General features: G+C 39.1%; 1 protein-coding gene across 4 annotated transcripts in view; it reads left to right on the forward strand.

Annotated features, from left to right (window-relative positions):
- The window catches only part of MAPK6 (mitogen-activated protein kinase 6), a 54,150-nt gene extending 36,658 nt beyond the window's left edge, over positions 1–17,492 (forward strand). For all 4 annotated transcript variants that reach the window (XM_003420529.4, XM_064295228.1, XM_064295227.1 and 1 more), the window contains 3 exons: positions 4,825–4,989; positions 12,648–12,849; positions 14,906–17,492. In XM_003420529.4, the coding sequence (XP_003420577.1) occupies positions 4,825–4,989; positions 12,648–12,849; positions 14,906–16,007 (1,469 nt within the window). In that variant the 3' untranslated portion in view covers positions 16,008–17,492. The remainder of the gene's footprint in view (positions 1–4,824; positions 4,990–12,647; positions 12,850–14,905) is intronic.
- Positions 17,493–21,450: the final 3,958 nt, after the last annotated feature.

Raw genomic sequence — 21,450 nt, forward strand, 5'->3', positions numbered from 1 at the left:
CAATAGAAAGAATCATTAAAAAAAAAAAAACTCTAAGGTAGCATAATTTTGATCTTAAATCCATGTAAACTTTAGTTAATTAGTAAGAATTGTTTTTGAAATGCTTGAAAGATCCAGGTTATAGTTCTCTTCTTGCTGCTAGATGCTTTATTGGTAAATTGGTAAGCCTTTCGATAAAAATGGCATGAAGGAAGATCTAAGTGTTTAATTAGGCCTCAAGAGGGTATGGCAATAAAAGTCAGGGATTCAGCCTTTGTTGGAAATCTGTATTTTTAACTTACAGGAAGTGTCCTAGACTTAGTTTTCCAGTGCATTTCTGTTGTGCATCTAGCATGTTACTTTGTCAGTGCTCCCATCCAAGCACAGCCCTTCCACCTGTGCAGGAGATGCCTTCTTCTCTCCCCTACTCCAGGCTTTTGATCCAGCACTTTTTTTCTTCTCCTAGATCTTCATTTTACCCCCTCTACTGGATTATCGTTTTTTATTTTTTTAGCTTTATTGTGCTTTAGGTGAAAGCTTACAGCTCAAGTTAATTTTTCATTAAAAAAATTATACACATACTGTTTTGTGACATAAGTTGCGATCCCCACAATGTGACATCACACTCCCCGTTTCCATCCTGGGTTCCCTGTGTCCATGCATCCAGCTTTCCTGTCCCTTCCTGCCTTGTTGTCCTGCTTTTGGGCGGGAGTTGCCCATTTGGTCTCATATATTTGAACTAGAAAGCACATTCCTCACGTGTGTTATTGTTTGTTTTATAAGCCTGTGTACGTCTGACAAGTGGGCTTCAGGAGTGGTTTCAGTTCTGAGTTAACAGCGTGTTCAGAGGCCATAGTCTCAGCAGTACCTCCAGTCTCTGTCAGACCAGTAAGTCTGGTCTTTTTTCATTACTTTGAATTGTGTTCTACATTTTTCTCCCGCTGTGTGTCCAGGACTCTGTTGTGTTCCTTTACAGAGCAGTTGGTGGTGGTAGCTGGGCGCCATCTAGTTCTTCTACTGGATTATTTTTATCAGTATTTGAACATGCTATAAATTTTTCAGTCCTACAAAACACAGTATCTCTCTCCTGATGCCACGTCTTCCTCAACTAGTGCTACATTTTTCTGCTCCCCATTTAAAGTAAAACTCCTCAAAAGATATGTGCACAAAAAGAAACAATCTTTGATGGTTACAGGAGAGGGGAGGGGTGGGGATGGAAAAGCACTAAATAGAGAATAGATAAGTAGTAACTTTGATGAAGGGTAAGACAGTACATAATACTGGGGAAGCCAGCACAGCTTGTACAAGGTAAGGTCATGGAAGCTCCATAGATACATCCAAACTCCCTGAGGGACCAAATTGCTAGGCTGAGGGCTGCGGGGACCATGGTCCTAGGAAACATCTAGCTTAATTGGCATAACATAGTTTATAAAGAAAACTAAAGATACAAAGGAAAGATTAGTCCAAAGGACTAATTGACCACATCTACCATGGTCTTCACCAGGGTGAGTCCAGTACAGCTAGATGGTGCCTGGCTGCCACCACTGACTCTCTGACAGGGATCACAATAGAGGGTCCTGGACAGAGCTGGAGAAGAACGTAGAACAGAATTCGAGCTCAAAAAAAGACTAGACTTGCTGGCCTGACAGAGACTGGAGAAACCCTGAGAGTATCACCCCCAGACACCCTTTTAGCGGTAATAAAGTCACTCCTGAGGCTCATTGTTCGGCCAAAGATTGGACAGGCGCATAAAACAAAACAAGACTGAAGGGGCACACCAGCCCAGGGACAAGGACTGGAAGGCAGGAGGGGACAGGAAAGCTGGTAATAGGGGACCCAAGGTTGAGAAGGGAGAGTATTGACATGTCGTGGGGTTGTTAACCAGTGTCATAAAACAATATGTTTACTGTTTAATGAGAAACTAGTTTGTCATCTAAAGTACAATTTAAAGAAAAAAAAGGTGCATTCTTGCTTGTCTTTAATTCCTGTTCTTCCATTCTTTCTTGACCTCTCTCCAGTTGGGCTTTTGCCCTCCACCATACCACCAAAACTGCTCTTGCCAAGTTCACCAATGATAATTCGCAGTCCTCATCTTAAGCTATCTCCAGCATTTGTCACAATTCATCTTTGCCTCTTTTTGAAACGCTGTTTCATCTATCTTCTAGCACACCACTTTCTCAATTCTTTTCCTTTCTCAATGGCTCCTCCTTTCAGTCTTCTTTGCCAAGTCTTCCCTTTCTCCTTGTCCTCAATTTTAGGATATCCCAGGTTCAATCCTTGGACTCTTTTCTAGCCACGCTTATTTCCTGGGTGATCTCATTCTCTTTCATTATTTCAAGTAACATTTATATCTTTGTGAGACCAGTGAGTCTAGTTCTTTTGTGTGTGTGTGTGTGTTAGAATTTTGTTCTACATTTTTCTCCAGCTCTGCCTGGGACCCTCTATTTTGGTGACAGCTGGGCAACATCTAATTCTAGACTCAGTCTGGCGGAGGCTGTGGTAATTGTGGTAGTGTTCCAAATCATACCTTCAGCCCTGGCCTCTCTGAATTTCAGATTCATTAACTCCTACATAATATCTCCACTGGAATATCTAATGGGCATCTCAAATTTAACTGAACTCCTGATGTTTCTTTCTCACACTTTCTCTTTCTGCTGTACTCCTTATCTTGGTAAACCAGCAGCTGCATTTTTTAGTTGCTTAGGCCAAAATGTTGGCTGTAAGCTGTTTCCTTCAAAATATGTCTAGGATCTTAACTGCTTGCTATAATCTTCACTACTACCACCCTGGTACAGTCAACCATCATGTATTTCCTGGTCTAATACAGGACTTTCTAACTGGCCTTCCTACTTCCGTATTTGCCTTCTCTGTTCTGGTTACCACATAGCAACCAGAGTGTTCCTCAGATCATGTCATGGCTCAGCACTCTCTGGTGGCTTCCCATCAAACTCAGGGCAAAGCAAACTGATCTCATCTCCCATTACTTTCACCCCTTCTTACTCCTCAGCCACTCTACTTGAGCTACACTTGGCTACTTGTTCCTTGGACACACCAAGCCCACTCTCTCCTCTGAGCCTTTGCGTCTGTTTTGCCACCTTCCTGAAATTTTCTTCTTCCATATGAATGCATGGTGTGTACCTCACTTTCTTTAGGTGTTGTCTTCATTTTTAGCTTTTCAGTGAGGCCTTCCTATGTCATCCTATATAAATTAACAACCCTATCCCCAACCCCAGCACTCTCTTTCTTAGCTTACTCTGTTTTTTCATACACTTTGGTATTATTTTTTATGCTTTAGATGAAGGTTTACAGAGCAAATTAGTTTCTCATTAAACAGTACACATATTGTTCTATGACATTGGTTGCCAACTCCACAACATGTCAACATTCTCCCCTTCTTGACGCTGGGTTCCCCATTACCAGCCTTCCTGTCCCCACCTGCCTTCTCCTCCTTGCCCCTGAGCTGGTGTGCCCATTTAGTCTCATTTTGTTTTATGGGCCTGTCTAATCTTTGGCTGAAGGGTGAACCTCAGGAGTGACTTCATTACTGATCTGAAAGGGTATCCAGGGGCCATACTCTTGGGCTTTCTCCAGTCTTTGTCAGATCAGCAAGTCTAGCTTTTTTTTCTGTGAGTTTTTCTATATTTTTCTCCAGGTCTGTCTGGAACCCTCTATTTTGGTGGCAGCTGGGCACCATCTAGTTCTGAACTCAGTCTGGTGGAAGTTGTAATTGTGGTAGTTGTGGACCATTAGTCCTTTGGACTAACTTTTCCCTGTGTCTTTGGTTTTCTTTATTTTCCCTTGCTCCAGACAGGGTGGGACCAGTGGAGTATCTTAGATGGTCATGCAAAAACTTTTAAGACTCCAGATACTACTCACCAAAGTAGGATGTAGAACATTTTCTTTGTAAGCTATTAATGCCAGTTGAGCTAGATGTTCCCCTGAGACCATGGTCCCCAGTCCTCAGCCCAGTAATTTGGTCCCACAGGGAGTTTGGATATATCTATGGAGCTTCCATGACCTTGCCTTGGTCAAGTTGTGTTGTCTTCTCCATTACTGTTGGCTTCCCCATTATTGTTTACTGTCTTATGCTTCACCAAAATCAGCTTACTCTATTTTTCTTCATAGCATTTGTCACCATTTGCCAAGCTGTATGTTTACACAGTTATTATCTGTCTTCCTTCACTAGATTGTAAGCTCCAAGAGATCAGGAACTTGTTCTTATTTGTTTCAAGTGCTCACAGTTGATGATCAAGAAAAATTTGAATGTTAAATGAATTTCTAGAAATTAGCGGAAAAGCAAACAACCTTTTTTGTTGCCCATTTAGCCTGAAGTTTTGCCTCTTATTTAATAGTGGGTCTTGAATTAGAAATGCTAACTGAGCCTAACACATAATTATAAAAGCTCCAATTTCACAAATCTAGTCGTTTTATTGATGATGAGATAAAGTCCTAGAGATGTTAAGTATTTGCCCCAATGTTATAGCCAGTTAATTAGCGGTGTAGTTGAAACTAGAATCCAAGACTCTTAAATCTCAATTCACTGTTCTTTTCACTACTTTCTGGTACTTTAATGTGAGGCCAAACTTCCAAGAGTTGATTTCTGTGTGGAAACAAAGCAGCTAAAAGTAAACATTAGTGAGCAGGAATAGAAATAGAAATGTGTTTTAGCAGATTGGTGATATTGATACCTGCTGATGAGTGATTCAGCTAAAGCCATTTCCCCCAGTGGTTAGGTCATTGCACTATTTTAGTTTCCCATAGTTTCAGTATGTTTACAGCCAGATAAGCAAACATTGAGGAATGTTTGTATTTATGTTGTATTTGGTGTTTTTTAATCTCACTCAGGTGCACATGAACTTGAACAGATGCAGCTGATTTTAGAATCTATACCTGTTGTACATGAGGAAGATCGTCAGGAGCTTCTCAGCGTAATTCCAGTTTACATTAGAAATGACATGACTGAGCCGCACAAACCTTTAACTCAGCTGCTTCCAGGAATTAGTCGAGAAGGTATTGTGACTCAAGAGTAACTAGTGCGCTAATGTGTGTGTGTGTTTGGGGGAACTTCAGCCTTTTATCCTTATGTATGCTGCTTTCTCCCAGATAGTCTTTAGATACTTAAGATGCACCTAAAACTTGAGTTCTCACTTCCCCTTTCTTGACCTATATTTAGTCTGGGATCTGTCTCTCTGTTCTTCTGAATAATTTTCCAGATTCCAGAAGTGTACCTGTTCTTTCTCATTCTAATCCCATATACTCTTCCAGTTTATACCTCTGATTACCTACCACAGGTGAGCATATTGAAGCACTGGCTCTCACTAAGGTAGAATGGGGTTCTTTGAGGGTTATATGATAAGTAAGTATGGGTATTAATGTGATTTAGATGTGAAAAAGAAAATTGGGTCAGGGGAAAGCAAAGGCTTCAGGGCAAGGGAGAGTTAGAGGGAAGAGCAAAACACAAACAAAAATAATGTGTATGACTGTGCATTAGTCCATATAAGCAAAACAGATTACATAACAGATTGCGGATTGTTGTGTTAGGGAGTATTAGGTGCCAAATGAGAGAATTTGTGCAAACTTGAAAGTAGTAGGAACTTGGAGAGAGTCAAAACTTCATTTTGATATGTCACTCAAAATGGAGTGATCTATCTTTGTGTCCTAAATCTTTAAAATTATATTAAGATACATCAAGGCAAGAGTTAGAGTTCTTATCAATCAAAAAAATTATGAATGTATAGTTTCTTAAACATCTTAAACACACACACGCACACAAACACATATGCATATATATTTTAAATCATTATATATGGTTAAGGTTAGTCATATTAAAGTGTTTTAAAGTAGGAAGTCCCAGTCTAGGTGGGCAGTGCTAGGTGGGAAGTGCTTAGGTGTTTCTTCATATGCGTGGTTTTAACATAGTTTAGAGACAAAGTGGGATTTTCTTCATCATATCTTAATATGCTTAGTTTTACATTTATCTGGAACATAGTTAAAATTTTATCCAGTACACCTCTAGCTATACCAAAACATACACTATCAAGGTGATGGATGCCCTAATGCTTGGGTGGAAGGTTTTAGATTGGGTGGTAGGTGTTGCTGGGCTCCCACCTATTATGTACAGGGTACAGATAGAGAGTTAAGTCTCTACCTAGGAAGAAGCAGAGGATACCAGTATTGAAACTGTGAAGCCTGAGAGGGTGGATATCATCAAGATAGGGTGCAGTATCATGGTGTCTGATATATCTTACTTTCAAATCTTTCAGCAAAATAATACAGATAACGCAAATATGGCAGAATGTTCAAAAGCATGCATCTCCTGAGAACAAAGACATTTTCACATAACCACAATGCCATTATCATATATAAAGAAATTAAAATTCTCTGTTTTCATTTAATATCTCATCTTATTGAGTTTCTCTGTCCCCAGAATGTTTTATTCATAGTTTTTTCCCCAGGTTAGGCTTCAGTCAAGGATCATATATTAAAATTAGTTGTTATGTCTCTAAACTCTCTCAATCTAGAACAGATCCCTCCCACTCCTACCCCCTTCTTCCCCTCCCCCCCCCTTTTTTTTCCGACATTGTGTTTTCAAAGAGACCAGTCTCATAGATTGTCTCACAGCCTGGATATGATTTTTCCCTTGTGGTGGTAATTTGTTCCTTTCTTCCGTATGTTTTCTATCAATGGTAAGTTGGGTCTACAGACTTTTTAAAAAATACTTAGATTCAACTATTTTAACACGAATATTTCCTAGGTACATGTACGAGTGCAAAGCAATAGGAGTCTGTGTGTCTCAAATTCACTGGGTGTTGGGAGCTCAGCCTGGTTAGTTTCTTGGCCACCTCTTCCTCTTCCCACCTGCTGCCCCACAGTTCCCAAAGGCTAGGAATTTTATAGAGTATTTTCTTCTTGTATAAAAAAAAAAAAAAAACTTTTTTTTTTTATAGTTGGGTATATATCCCTGTATATCCCCCTTCCCTCTGAGAATGGTAGTCATCCTGGGTCACCTATCCATAACACTGTACTTTAACATAGCCACTGAGCTAATCAAGACTGTCTCTTCTACAGGAGAACCAAGGCAGCTTGATGGTACTGTGAAATGACTTCTGGATTAGGGTAATGTAGTAGAGAGGAGCAGGAAAGAATATGAGGGAGCATAGGAAGGAACCTTGGCCCTGGCCACAGAAGGACATGAAGAAAAATGAGCCTGAGGTTTCTTCTCTTTAGTCTTTGTTGGACTGATTTGAGGATTGAATGAGATAATGTATATAAAAGTGCTTTGTAAAATGTAAACTACAAAAATGTCAGCTGTTGTTCATATTGATGAGTGATTGGGAATTGAGTGCAAGGTCTTTCTAGAATACTGGTTAATTTTATAGAAAGGCTATCTTTCCCTTTGAGATAGGTAAGAATCTAAGGATAAGATGTCTGAGAGACCATAGTGAAGAGATGGGAACTGAGATAAATGTGAAGTGGGCTTATCTGTTGAGAATGATAGATTAGATTGATAACATGAAGAGATTGGTGTGGAACATTGCCAAGCAGTAGTAGCAAAGGCCCAATTGAAATTCTACAGCATGAGTTTGTAGTAAGTCAGATCTGAGTGGTTTTGCATCTAGCTTTCCTCAGTGCTGTACGTATGGCCAGGGAGCAGAGAAAGTAGATGGTGGAGCGGAACCAGGCATGGGGATTGTTGTAAGTCATAAGGCACAGGCGTGTGCAGGTAGCATAAGGGCGGCTGTCATGTTAGCGACAGTGTGGTTCAGGCTGGGTCAGGAGCTTAGGAAGGCCTAACGGACTCAATTCGTGGGAAGAATTGAGTGTGTGAGCACCCCACCAGAGCCCTAAAATGATCAACTGCAGTATGTGAACTCTGCTGGAGTGTGATTGATGTGAAGCAGAGATTAGTAGGACAGAGTCAACGGGGAGGGAGCAGGGTAATGGGAACGGACTTTTATTATTAAGTACTAGACAGTATGCTTTCTTTTCTTTTCCATCAGCTCTTTCCATAGATGTAGTCAGTTTGATTTCTGTGTGTTCCATCTGGTGAGGTCCATGTGTATAGTTGCCGTTTATGTTGGTAAAAGCAGGTATTTGCAACGAAGAAGTCGTTGGTCTTACAAAATTCTATCATTTGATCTCTGGCATTGTTTCTGTCACCAAGGCCATATTTTCCAGCTACTGACCCTTCTTCATTTCCAACTTTTGCATTCCAATCGCCAGTAATTATCAATGCATCTTGATTGCATATTTGATCAATTTCAGACTGCAGCAGCTAATAAAAATCTTCTATTTCCTCCTCGGAATATACCCTAGAGATACAAGAGCCTTCACACAAACAGATATATGCACACCCATGTTTATTGCAGCTCTGTTTACAATAGCAAAAAGCTGGAAGCAACCAAGATGTCCGTCAACGGATGAATGGGTAAATAAATTGTGGTATATTCACACAATGGAATACTACGCATCGATAAAGAACAGTGACGAATCTCTGAAACATTTCATAACGTGGAGGAATCTGGAAGGCATTATGCTGAGCGAAATGAGTCAGTTGCAAAAGGACAAATATTGTATAAGACCACTATTATAAGATCTTGAGAAATAGAAAAAATGGAGAAGAACACATACTTTTGTGGTTACAAAGGGGGGAGGGAGGGAGGGAGGGAGAGGGCTTTTTATTGATCAATCTGTAGATAAGAACTGCTTTGGGTGAAGGGAAAGACAACACTCAATACAAGGAAGGTCAGCCTAATTGGACTGGACTAAAAGCAAAGAGGTTTCCAGGATAAAATGAAAGCTTCAAAGGTCAGCGGAGCAGGGGCTGGGGTCTGGGGAACTTGGTTTGAGGGGACTTCTAAGTCAATGGGCAAAATAATTCTATTATGAAAACATTCTGCATCCCACTTTGAATTGTGGCACCTGGGGTCCTAAATGCCAACAAGCGGCCATCTAAGATACATCAATTGGTCTCAACCCACCTGGAGCAGAGGCAAAGGAAGAACACCAAGGTCACACGACAGCTAAGAACCCAAGAGACAGAAAGGGCCACATGAACCAGAGACCTACATTATCCTGAGACCAGAAGAACTAGTTGGTGCCCGGCCACAATCGATGTCTGCCCTGTCAGGGAGCACAACAGACAACTCCTGAGGGAGCAGGAGACCAATGGGATACAGACCCCAAATTCTCATGAAAAGACCATACCTTAATGGTATGACTGCGACTAGAGGAATCCCAGAGACAGTGCTCCCCAGAACTTCTGATGGCACAGGACAGGAACCATCCCCGAAGACAAATCATCAGGCATGAAAAGGACTGGTCAGTGTGGGGGAGAGAGATGCTGATGAAGAGTGAGCTAATTAAATCAGGTGGACACTGGAAAAAAAAAAAAAATCTTCTATTTCTTCGTCTTGGCCCTAGTGGTTGGTGCATAAATTTGAATAACAGTTGTATTAACTGGTCTTCCTTTTAGGCGTATGGATGTTATTCTATCACTGACAGCGTTGTACTTCAGGATAAATCTTGAAACGTTCTTTTTGATGATGAATGCAACACCATTCCTCTTCAAGTTGTCATTCCCAGCATAGTAGACTATGCATTGCAAATACCTTCTTTAACCAACATAAACAGTGACTATACACATAAAAAAAAAAAATTTTTTTTTATACACACGGACCTCACCAGATGGAACACACAGAAATCAAATTGACTACATCTGTGAAAGAGACAATGGAAAAGCTCAATATCATCAGTCAGGACAAGGCCAGGGGCCAACTGTAGAACAGACCATCAACTGCTCATATGCAAGCTCAAGCTGAAACTGAAGAAAATCAGAGAAAATCCACAAGAGCCAAAATATGACCTTGAGTATATCCCACCTGAATTTAGAGACCATCTGAAGAATAGATTTGACAAATTGAACACTAGTGACTGAAGACCAGACGAGTGGTGGAATGACATCAAGGACATCATCCATGAAGAAAGCAAGAGGTCATTGAAAAGATAGCAAAGAAAGAAAAGACCAAGATAGATGTCAGAGGAGACTCTGAAACTTGCTCTCAAATGTCAAGCAGCTAAAGCAAAAGGAAGAATTGATGAAGTAAAAGAACTGAACAGAAGATTTCAAAGGGCAGCTCGAGAAGACAAAATAAAGTATTATAATGACATGTGCAAAGAGCTGGAGATGGAAAACCAAAAGGGAAGAACATGCTCGGTGTTTCTCAAGCTGAAAGAACTGAAGAAAAAATTCAAGCCACGAGTTGCAATAGTGAAGGATTCTGTGGGGGAAAATATTAATGGAGGAAGCATCAAAAGAAGATGGAAGGAATACACAGAGTCATTATACCAAAAAGAATTAGTCAGTTTTCAACCATTTCAGGAGGTGGCATATGATCAGGAACTGATGGTACTGAAGGAAGAAGTCCAAGTTGCTCTGAAGGCATTGGCGAAAAAAAAAGGCTCCAGGAATGGATGGAATATCAATTGAGATGTTTCAACAAACAGATGCAGCATTGGAGGTGCTCACTCGTTGGAGGTGCTCACTTGTCTATGTCAAGAAATATGGAAGACAGCTTCCTGGCCAGCTGACTGGAAGAGATCCACATTGATGCCTATTCCCAAGAAAGGTGATCCAACTGAATGGAAATTACAGAACAATATCATTAATATCACATGCAAGGAAAATTTTGCTGAAGATCATTCAAAAACGGCTGCAGCAGTATATCGACAGGGAACTGCCAGAAATTCAAGCAGGTTTCAGAAGAGGACGTGGGACCAGGGATATCATTGATGATGTCAGATGGACCCTGGCTGAAAGCAGAGAATACCAGAAGGATGTTTACCTGTGTTTTATTGACTATGCAAAGACATTCAACTCTGTGGATAACAAGTTATGGACAAACATGTGAAGAATGGGAGTTCCAGCACACTTCATTGTGCTCATGAGGAACCTTTACATAGGTCAAGAGGCAGTTGTTGGGACAGAACAAGGGGATACTGATTGGTTTAAAGTCAGGAAAGGTGTGCCTCAGGGTTGTATTCTTTCACCATACCTATTCAATCTGTATGCTGAACAAATAATATGAGAAGCTGGATTATATGAAGAAGAACGGGGCGTCAGGATTGGAGAAAGACTTATTAACAACCCACGTTATGCAGATGACACAACCTTGCTTGATGAAAGGGAAGAGGACTTGAAGCACTTACTAATGAAGATCCAAGACCACAGCCTTCAGTATGGATTATACCTCAACATAAAGAAAACAAAAATCCTCAAAACTGGACCAATGAGCAACATCATGATAAACGGAGAAAAGACTGAAGTTGTCAAGGATTTCATTTTACTTGGATCCACAGTCAACAGCCATGGAAGCATCAGTCAAGAAAGCAAAAGACTCATTGCATTGGGTAAATCTGCTGCAAAGGACCTCTTTAAAGTGTTGAAGAGCAAAGATGTCACCTTGAAGACTAAGGTGCGGCTGACCGAAGCCATGGTATTTTCAATCGCATCATATGCATGTGAAGACTGGACAATAGGGAAGACCAAAGAAGAATTGATGCCTTTGAATTGTAGTGTTGGCAAAGAATATTGAATATACCATGGACTGCCAAAAGAATGAACAAATCTGTCTTGGAAGAAGCACAAACAGAATGCTCCTTAGAAGCAAGGATGGCGAGACTGCGTCTTACATACTTTGGACATGTTGTCAGGAGGGATCAGTCCTTGGAGAAGGAGATTATGCATGGCAAAGTACAGGGTCAGCGGAAAAGAGGAAGACCCTCAACGAGGTGGATTGACACAGTGGCTGCAACAATGAGCTCAAGCATAACGATGATTGTAAGGATGGCTCAGGACCGGGCAGTGTGTTTTGTTCTGTTGTGCATAGGGTCACTATGAGTTGGAACTGACTCGACAGCACCTAACAACAACAACAACAGACACTATGCTTTACATTTAATTTTTATACCTTAGTAGTTATATATTATCTCCATTTTATACATGAAGAAACTGAGGTTTAGCAAGATTAAGTAACCTGGTCAGGTGTACGTAGCTAGTAAATCAGTTAAGCTAATGAGTTGCAGAACTGGGATTACCCGTATCCGTTGCCATCGAGTTGATCCCAACTCATGGTGAACCCATGTGCTGCAGAGTAGAACTGTTCGGTAAGGTTTTCTTGGCTGCAGAAGACAAACCACCAACCTTTAAGTTAACAGCCGATTGCAAACTATTTGTACCACAACCATATGAAATTGCTGTTATTTGACTGTTTTAACTGACAAAAATGGCAGTTTCATATGGTTTACCTTAATAGGTTGATTCCAGAATCTCTTTTCTTTCGGTTATAACTTGCTATAATATTATGACCAAATTGGGGTAGGTACATTTAAAAATATTTACTGTGGTCTTTGAGTAAATGTGTTCTTAAAAATCTGTAAATCGGTTAAGTTCATTTTATTTCTCTGACAAAGCTTAAATTAACTTACTTTTTAATTGTGTAGTCCATCTTTTCCTTTATAGGTTGACGGACCTGTAGTACAATTCCTGTTGTATAGTATGAAGGAGTAAGGTAATCACTTACTTGGTCATTTGAGGACATGAGACTGAAGTTTTCACGTTTTCTGAACATTAGCAATTTTTCTCAAAATATTCCTCCTTCCTTCTGCAGCACTGGATTTCCTGGAACAGATTTTGACATTTAGCCCCATGGATCGGCTAACAGCAGAAGAGGCGCTCTCCCATCCTTACATGAGCATATATTCTTTTCCAACGGATGAACCGATTTCAAGTCATCCCTTTCATATTGAAGATGAAGTTGATGATATTTTGCTTATGGATGAAACTCATAGTCACATTTATAACTGGGAAAGGTAAATTGATCCTAAATTAGAAAAATATTATTTGTTAAATTTTCAGTGAACCATAATGTAATCAGTTTTATTTTGAACTATATATGATAAGACAGTACAGAAGTCTCTTTGGGTTTCTGTTAAACTTATTGTTAAGATCTTTGAATAGCCTTGATGTAACTGAAATTGTTCCTGGTTAGAATAAACATAATAGGAAAAGTTAAATGCTACTTTGAAACATTTTCAAAGTCATAAAGTCATAAGGCATCTTTAGCTAATAAAAATTAAAAGTCTTTTAAATGCGAAGATTTGAAGGTTGGAAATCTGAAACATTTTAAAATATTGCTTTTATTAGTGTCATGAAAACTTAAGATGTTGGATGACAAAACTCAGTCTTATCCAATAAAGTGTCCCTATAGTGTTTTACTGTATCAGTTATGTCTTAGGATAGAAATTATTTTTGACCCATGGTATATGCCGTATTCAACTTGGGTTAATGACATAAAATGAATTTTGGAATGTTCGACATAGGTTCAGTATAAGGCACTTCTCTAGTCTGAACAGTATTAAACATCACAGTGGAAAACGTTGTAATTAAAGAATTTCTTTCCTTAGCCACCTTTTAGGATTTCTAAATTTTAGGGGAACTTTAGATTGAATTCTACTTTGAAGTAGGGTGGTAGCGTATAACAGCGAATCAGCATTCTGTAAAGTCTTCAGGTGACTGAGTTGTGCAGCTGGGTTTAGGAATCACTAATAACAAGCTTAAAACTTTGTAAGATTTCACGTATTTCTGTGTTTAAAAAGATTATTTTTAATTAGTAATTAAAGAAGTAGTTAATATTGAAATCACTGTGTTTATTCATTGGTGCTTTTGACCCTCCTAAAAGGTTAAGATATTTTTAAGTATTTTTATACACCAGCCAGTGTAGTCTTCCAGCCATTTATTTTTTCTCCACATGTCCATTTCTGCCATCTACATATACTTCTATCCCCATATACCCAAATGTTTTCCAACCTCTGTTTTCTAATAAATTTAGTTAAGTCATCTAATCTTTTTTCTGTTCCCTCCTCCCTACCCCCAACTATTTATTTTTGTGTCTCTCAACCTGCCCCTGCTTGGACATGGTGTGGTCAACGTGTTGTAATGTGTCAGCAAGAGAACACAACTTTCATTACCATAAATAGTGAAACCCATGAGAGCCAGAACTTGACAGGACTGTCGTGTTTTTGCCAGTCTCACAAGTTTTCTATCCTTGACAAAGTGCGATCTTACCACTTTCCTATCACTTGTTTTAGTGGAAACTATTCGAGTTTTCCTTCTCTGACAGGTTTCCACCTTACACAAGTTCCAGCTTTCACAGGTTTTACTGTATACATGGAGAGATTTTTTTTTCTATTCATGATGTTGAGCTCCAGAAAGGCTTCCTCTCTTGCCTAGACTGCCTGATTACCAATGGGGTGAAAATTTATAAGATGCCTGACTAAAATTAGAGTTACACATTTTTTGGCAGTAAAGTGGTTTTCCCTGTGTGAAACTGTATTGGAATAGAACTGCAGATACATCAGCCACCCAGATATTTATCTGCAGCTATGTTTGAGGTGGATGAGGTAACAAAGCAGAGAAAAGTGAGAAATGATGGTTGATCCTATTTCAGAGTTCCTCATGAAATTACGTACTTCATTGACAATTACCAAATATTGCCTTGTATTGCTTTATATAGTAACATGTCTTACATATTCAATAAGATAAGTTCCTGGAGAGCAGGGAACGCTTGTGGCTTACACTTGTATTAGCTCCTCCTAATCCTAGCAGAAAAACCCAGTGCTGTCGAGTCGATTCCGACTCATAGCAACCCTATATCAAAGGGCTGGCAGTTTGAATTTGCCAGGCGCTCCTTGGAAACTTTATGGGGCAGTTCTCTTCTGTCCTATAGGGTCGCTATGAGTCGGAATCAACTCGACGGCACTGGGTTTTTTGTTTGAATCCTAGCAGAGTGTTTCTCATAAAAGGTGCTCATGAATTTGATAATGAAATTATACACATGGATTAATACTAATGTATTAAATTTTTCAGGTACCATGATTGTCAGTTTTCAGACCACGATTGGCCTATACATAACAACTTTGATATCGATGAAGTTCAGCTTGATCCGAGAGCTCTGTCTGATGTCACTGATGAAGAAGAAGTACAGGTGGATCCTCGGAAATATTTGGATGGAGATTGTGAAAAGTATCTGGAGGATCCTGCTTTTGATACCAGTTACTCTACTGAGCCTTGTTGGCAGTACCCAGATCATCATGAAAACAAATATTGTGATCTGGAGTGTAGCCATACTTGTAACTACAAAACGAGGTCATCATCATATTTAGATAACTTAGTTTGGAGAGAGAGTGAAGTTAACCATTACTATGAACCCAAGCTTATTATAGATCTTTCCAATTGGAAAGAACAAAGCAAAGAAAAATCTGATAAGAGAGGCAAGTCAAAATGTGAAAGGAATGGCTTGGTTAAAGTCCAGATAGCACTAGAAGAAGCATCACAGCAACTGGCTGAAAAAGAAAGGGAGAAGAATCAGGGATTTGATTTTGATTCCTTTATTGCAGGCACTATTCAACTTAGTTCGCAACATGAGCCTACTGATGTTGTTGATAAATTAAATGACTTGAATAGCTCAGTGTCCCAACTAGAATTGAAAAGTTTGATATCAAAGTCAGTAAGCCGAGAAAAACAGGAAAAAGGAATGGCAAATTTGGCGCAATTAGAAGCCTTGTACCAGTCTTCTTGGGATAGCCAGTTTGTGAGGGGAGGGGAGGACTGTTTTCTCATAAATCAGTTTTGTTGTGAGGTCAGGAAGGATGAACAAGTTGAGAAGGAAAACACTTACACTAGTTACTTGGACAAGTTCTTTAGCAGGAAAGAAGATGCTGAAATGCTGGAACCTGAGCCAGTAGAGGACGGGAAGCTTGGGGAGAGAGGGAATGAGGAAGGATTTCTGAACAACAGTGGAGAGTTCCTTTTCAACAAGCAACTTGAATCCATAGGCATCCCACAGTTTCACAGTCCAGTCGGGTCACCACTGAAGTCAATACAGGCCACATTAACACCTTCTGCTATGAAATCTTCCCCTCAGATTCCTCATAAAACATACAGCAGCATTCTGAAACATCTGAACTAGAACACTCAGCAGACATTTCTTTTTGTATTCTTTATGAGATGTGCTTTGTCTTTTTTATTACTAGTATTTAAGTCATTTTTTACTTGAATCAGATGGTGTCATTTTAGTAAGGATTTCATTAGTTCTTGGTTTTTAAAATCCAGACTTATTTTCTACACGTGATATAGTTTTCATTTTAACTGGCATGTCGTTTGCACACAAAAATAAAGGATAGAACAAAATAACGCAATGCAAGAGGAGACAAAAGAAATGCACTAAGACAAGTAAAAACATTCTCTCATAGAACAATGATCTGTTTTACAGGAAACAAATCTTGCCTTGAAACTTACATACACAGTGAGACTATACATAATTGCATGAAAATATTTTCTTAAAACATTTTTCATTCATGAGTATTTTCAAGTTTTTCATACTGTACACATTTCTTAAAACACATGATACCAGCAGCAACTGAAAATGAATGCCGAATTTGGTACACATGTGTTATCTACCTCAAGGTAACAAAAGTATGTGGCAGAGCATATCCATCCTAGTGTTTCACGGTCTGCACCTCTGTTTAGCCAGCGCTTATTGCAGTAAACTGTTCTTCATAAGATTCACTCACTGTAAATGTTCTAGTATACATTCTTTATAAGAAAATGTTAATACATCACCTCTTATTTATTGTAGCAAATCAGTATATTTTCTGTATTATAGAAAGTTAACTTAGTTTTTGAAATCTATTTGCAAATACACTTTTTCCATTTGGCACTATGGTTTGTTGCCTACCTAGCTGAGTATATATAATGTCAGCTTATTCTAAGGCTGTCTACGTACTTAATTTACTTAAGTGTTCATTTTAAGTAAAGTGCTCACTGTGTATAGGAATTTGTATTTTGGAGGTGCTTGATCTATCTACAAAGAAAAATTAGGAATTTATTATAAAATGCTCCTAGAAGTCTTAATTGTGTTTATTTAAAAAAAAACAAAAAACAAAACTAATGTAAGACTTGTGTGCATGGAAGTAATTAAGGTACATCATTATTGTAGTTTAAAAGTTGTACATAAGACATACTTTGTTTTTACTGAATGATCTATTCCCCATCCCAAGGCAAGCATGAATAAAATTAGGTTAAATGTAGCATGTGGCATTCCAGTCTCTTAGAAATTTGTTTTCATCTATTTTATTTTATTGAATACTCTCTGTATCTTTGGTTATCCTGTTTGAAGAAAAAGGACAAATAAAATATGGTCAGCAAATACACCTCCAGCCTCACTACTTAGGTAATGAGAATTCTCTGCTAGAGTGAAAGCTATAGCAGAATCTTTCTCTAGTTCCACTTTTTTGGTTATATTGTAGCTATAGTTAAACTCTGCTAGTCAAAAAGGCTTAAAAGAAAAAGGTTCTTTGTATCCACACGAAAATCTCTTGGCTTGATTTACCTTCACACATTAAAATGGAATAAGGCTTTATTTAAAATAAATGTTTGCGAGAGTTGTGAACGATTTAGTCAGAACCCTTCTTTAAATGTATTTGCTCTACAGTACATTTTTCCTTAGCTCAAGAACCTATCCTTTCCAAATCTAAAACCGTCCTTCTCTTTACCTCACTTTTTTGTCTTCCATCCCTGCTTTTGTACAAAGCCAATTCTATTCATGTCTCTGGACTTCTAACTTCTCAAGGAATTATTCATTGATTTCATCTGGATTCAAAAAACTTTTTAAAAATGCAGATATTTTCTGGGTGAACAAAACCTGTCAGTCACATTTTATGATTTTAAACATGCTCAGGTTGCCTTAAAAAGGCAGGCTCTGACGTGCAGTAATGAGAGAATTGATTTGTGGGGAGAGAGATACGGAAAAGAAATGAGGAAAGATTATTTGAATAAAGAGGGGAGGCATTTGAGAGCTGGGCAGGTTGCTGAGTGTGGGGATTTAAGTCTGATGAGCATCGGGCACATAGGAGGCCAGGGAATCAGATGGGCAGTGCAGGTACTTGGCTCTGTCACAACCCTTTTTGCTAACCTAAATTTGTTGTGAAAGTCCTGAATCCCTTGAAGAACTAAGATGCTTTGTTACCTGAGGCAGGCCTAGGACTATATTTTCTTACTGGGAAATTTGTTATCCGTATTTATTGCTACCACTTGGGTAGTTTCATGGCTATCAGTAATGGTCTGACTTTTGTTACTATAATTTAACTTTTTGAAGTCATCAAAAAAGGAAATAGAATGTAAATACTTTGAAACCCTTTATATAAAATATGCCTAGCCTTAAGAGTCCCAGGCCAGGTATTAAGTTGTAAAATCAATTTCTAGTAAGAACTAGATAAATTGCTATTTTTTCCCCTCTTGGGATCTAAATGTCTTCTTTGTATGATAATGAAGATGATTGCCTCTTTTAAAAAAAGGTGGGAGTGTCTAAAAAGGTGTCCTGAGATTAGAAAATAAGTGACAGTAGGGGCAAAGGACATGAACTCTGTTTATGGCAGTGAACTGCCAACACCAAGGTATGCATCTCATATTTTTCAAGAATTAGCTATTTAATGACTAATTCTGACTTAGAAGAGTTTCAGCTGTCATGCAGCTTTCAGACTTTTGGAATGATCTATGACATGAGACTTGTCACAGCTCTGAATTGATGGACTAGGATCTCACTTTTTAGAGAGATTTCTGAAGCTTAAGTATTAGACTTAATTTGGAACAAGTACCCCTTTCTCCCCTCCACCCTTTTTTTTTTTTTTTTTTTTGGTTGCTTTTTTAAATGAGATGTCAAGCATACAGAGAAAGTGCATGGGATGATTTTTTAAATGCATACCTTTGTGTATTGAATTCATCTAATGTTGATTTGAATCAGATAAATACCTACAGATAAAATTGAAGCCCTCTTCCCTGCCTCCTAGAGGTAGACACTTCTGAATTTGGCTTATCATTCTCATGCATAAGTTTTATACTGTTACTTATATATGATTTTGTAAACATTTTGCATTTTTTAAAATCACATGAGGCATATTCATATTCGCAACTTGCATTTTCACGCAACATCTGAAATTTATGCCGATACATGTAGCTGTAATTCCATTTTACTTGCTATATCATAATGTACCCATTTTTAAAAAGGACATTTAGGTTGTTTCCAAAATTTTACTCCTACAAACACCTTTGCAGTAGGCACTCTTGAACGTGTGCAAGAGTGTCCTTGGAGTACAGATCTAGAAATAGAATTGTTGGGTCACAGATAAAGTGTATCTTAAGTCTATGAGATGCCATACTTCTGTCCAAAAGTGACTGTCCTGCTGCACACTTCCACCCCAGTGTATGAGAGCTCCTGTTTATCCACATCCTCCCAACTAGGTCTTCCATTCAATTAATCCTACTAACTTGCTGTGTTTGGTTTACTTTAACTACAGTAGAAATCAGACTTTAAATTCCAAACAACTGCATGACAGCAGGTCATGACTCCACCTTTGGGATCCTTAGGCAGCCATTCCGATGATAATGAGCTAGTCTTGTTTCTTACTTTTTTTTTATTGCTCCAGTCACTGTAGCTTGGGAGCGGATTGTTTAAATCTAACAAGGTGAGGCAATTATATAATTTACACTGAGATTCTTATCTAAGGAGCAAAGGAGAGCACGATGAAGCAAATAGTGTTTTCAAAATAAAACCCAATGTGGCATCACTTTTGCTTTTAGGTTAAAAATCTGCTGCATAGGGATCACGATAGAGGGTCCTGGACAGTGCTGGAGAAAAATGTGGAATAAAATTCTAACTCACATACACACAAAAAAAGATCAGACTTACTGGTCTGACAAAGACTGGAGAAACTCTGAGAGATGGCCCCTGGACACCCTTGTAGCTCAATAATGAAGTCACTCCTGGGGTTCACACTTCACCCAAAGATTAGAAAGGCCCATAAAACTAAAAGAGGCTAAATGGGCATACTAGCCCAGGAGCAAGGATGAGAAGGCAGGAGAGGACAGGAAAGCTGGTAATAGGGAACCCAAGGTTGCGAAGGGAGTGTTGACGTTGTGGGGTTGGCAACCAATGTCACAACATATTTGTAATGTTTAATGAGAAGCTAGTTCTGTAAACCATCTAAAGTACAATAAAAGTCTGCATAGTATTGCACCATATAAAAGTATTGTTTAAAAGTACTGTTTTACATCAGATGCTGTGGTGTGTATCATATAGCATCCATGGGCTGGTTGTCACGTTCCTAGACTGAACCACTCAGTCCCTTAGCCTTTTCAGCTCCTGTTTACTCTTGAAATCAAAGCCAATAGAGGCTCTATCCTTGGATGTGTCTTATCATGTATACAGTATTAGCTCTATGCCTGTTCATGTTAGGACTGCTTATCATTCAGACATAGTATCTGATATTAAAAGCATCTGGGTAGAGCAGAAAGAGGACTGAACTGGGAATCGGAAGATTAGAGGTCTAGATTCGGTTTTACCATTGACTTGCTCTCTGTCTCTTGAGTGTCACTTGTCTATGGGCCTAAGCTCCATATCCAGAAGATGCATATTACTTGAACCTAACGAAACAGTCTACAAGGGGCAGCTTCAGAACAGTACCTTGTTGAGTTCTAGCCCATTACAGTAGTCATAATGATTAACTCTTGCCAGTATGCACTGCTTATAGGTCTTATTTCTGTATCTGTATTGGAGTGTGTGCATTAATGTGCCTTTTAAGCAGATTAAGAATGAAATTTTGTGTTCAGTGCACCCTTACTAGTTGACTGGTGGAGAAAAAGGCTAAACTTTGGAACCCCAAGGTGGTTTTGAAAGAACAGTGTGAACCCACTAAGCTTGCTTTTTCATAGGGCCTGGGGCAGAGAAGTAATCTTTGTGAGCTCTTCTAACATTTGGAATGTAACAGTGTCTTAGAGTCAGGAGGGAAGTTTATCATTCATGTAAGAACACTACAGTGCAGAGGCCTGATGATCAAATTCCATTGAAGTCCCATGCATGTTTATCTTCAGTGCTGTTAACAAACCTAGCTAAAGAGAGTGCTTACTTACCTTCCATTAAAGTTGTCAGCATCTGCAGTACCTTGCCTAGTTATAGGAAGAAATGTGTTTATATATATAGAGAGAGAGAGCCCTGGTGGTACAGTGGTTAAGAGCTCAGGCTGCTAACCAAAAGATTGGCAGTTGAATCCACCAGCAGCTTCTTGGAAATCCTATGGGGCAGTTCTACTCTGTCCTATAGGGTCACTATGAGTCGGAATTGACTCAATGGCAATGGGTTCTTTTTTGTGTGTGTGTATATATATATACACTCTCCTACACCTGGGAGGCACCTTCAGACTAGGGCAGAAAGAAGCCAGGTAAACTGGTGTTGCCGCAGTTGGGCAAGTGAGGACACTGGCGCCAGATCTGAGATGCAGCTCCCAGTCTCCTGGTTCAAACTCCAGTCCAAGCCTGTTTCTTCATGCTCACCTTAACCACTAGCTTTGATCCATGTC

This window comes from Loxodonta africana, chromosome 12, assembly GCF_030014295.1.
Source record: "Loxodonta africana isolate mLoxAfr1 chromosome 12, mLoxAfr1.hap2, whole genome shotgun sequence".
In the NCBI taxonomy this organism is placed as follows: Eukaryota; Metazoa; Chordata; class Mammalia; order Proboscidea; family Elephantidae; genus Loxodonta; species Loxodonta africana.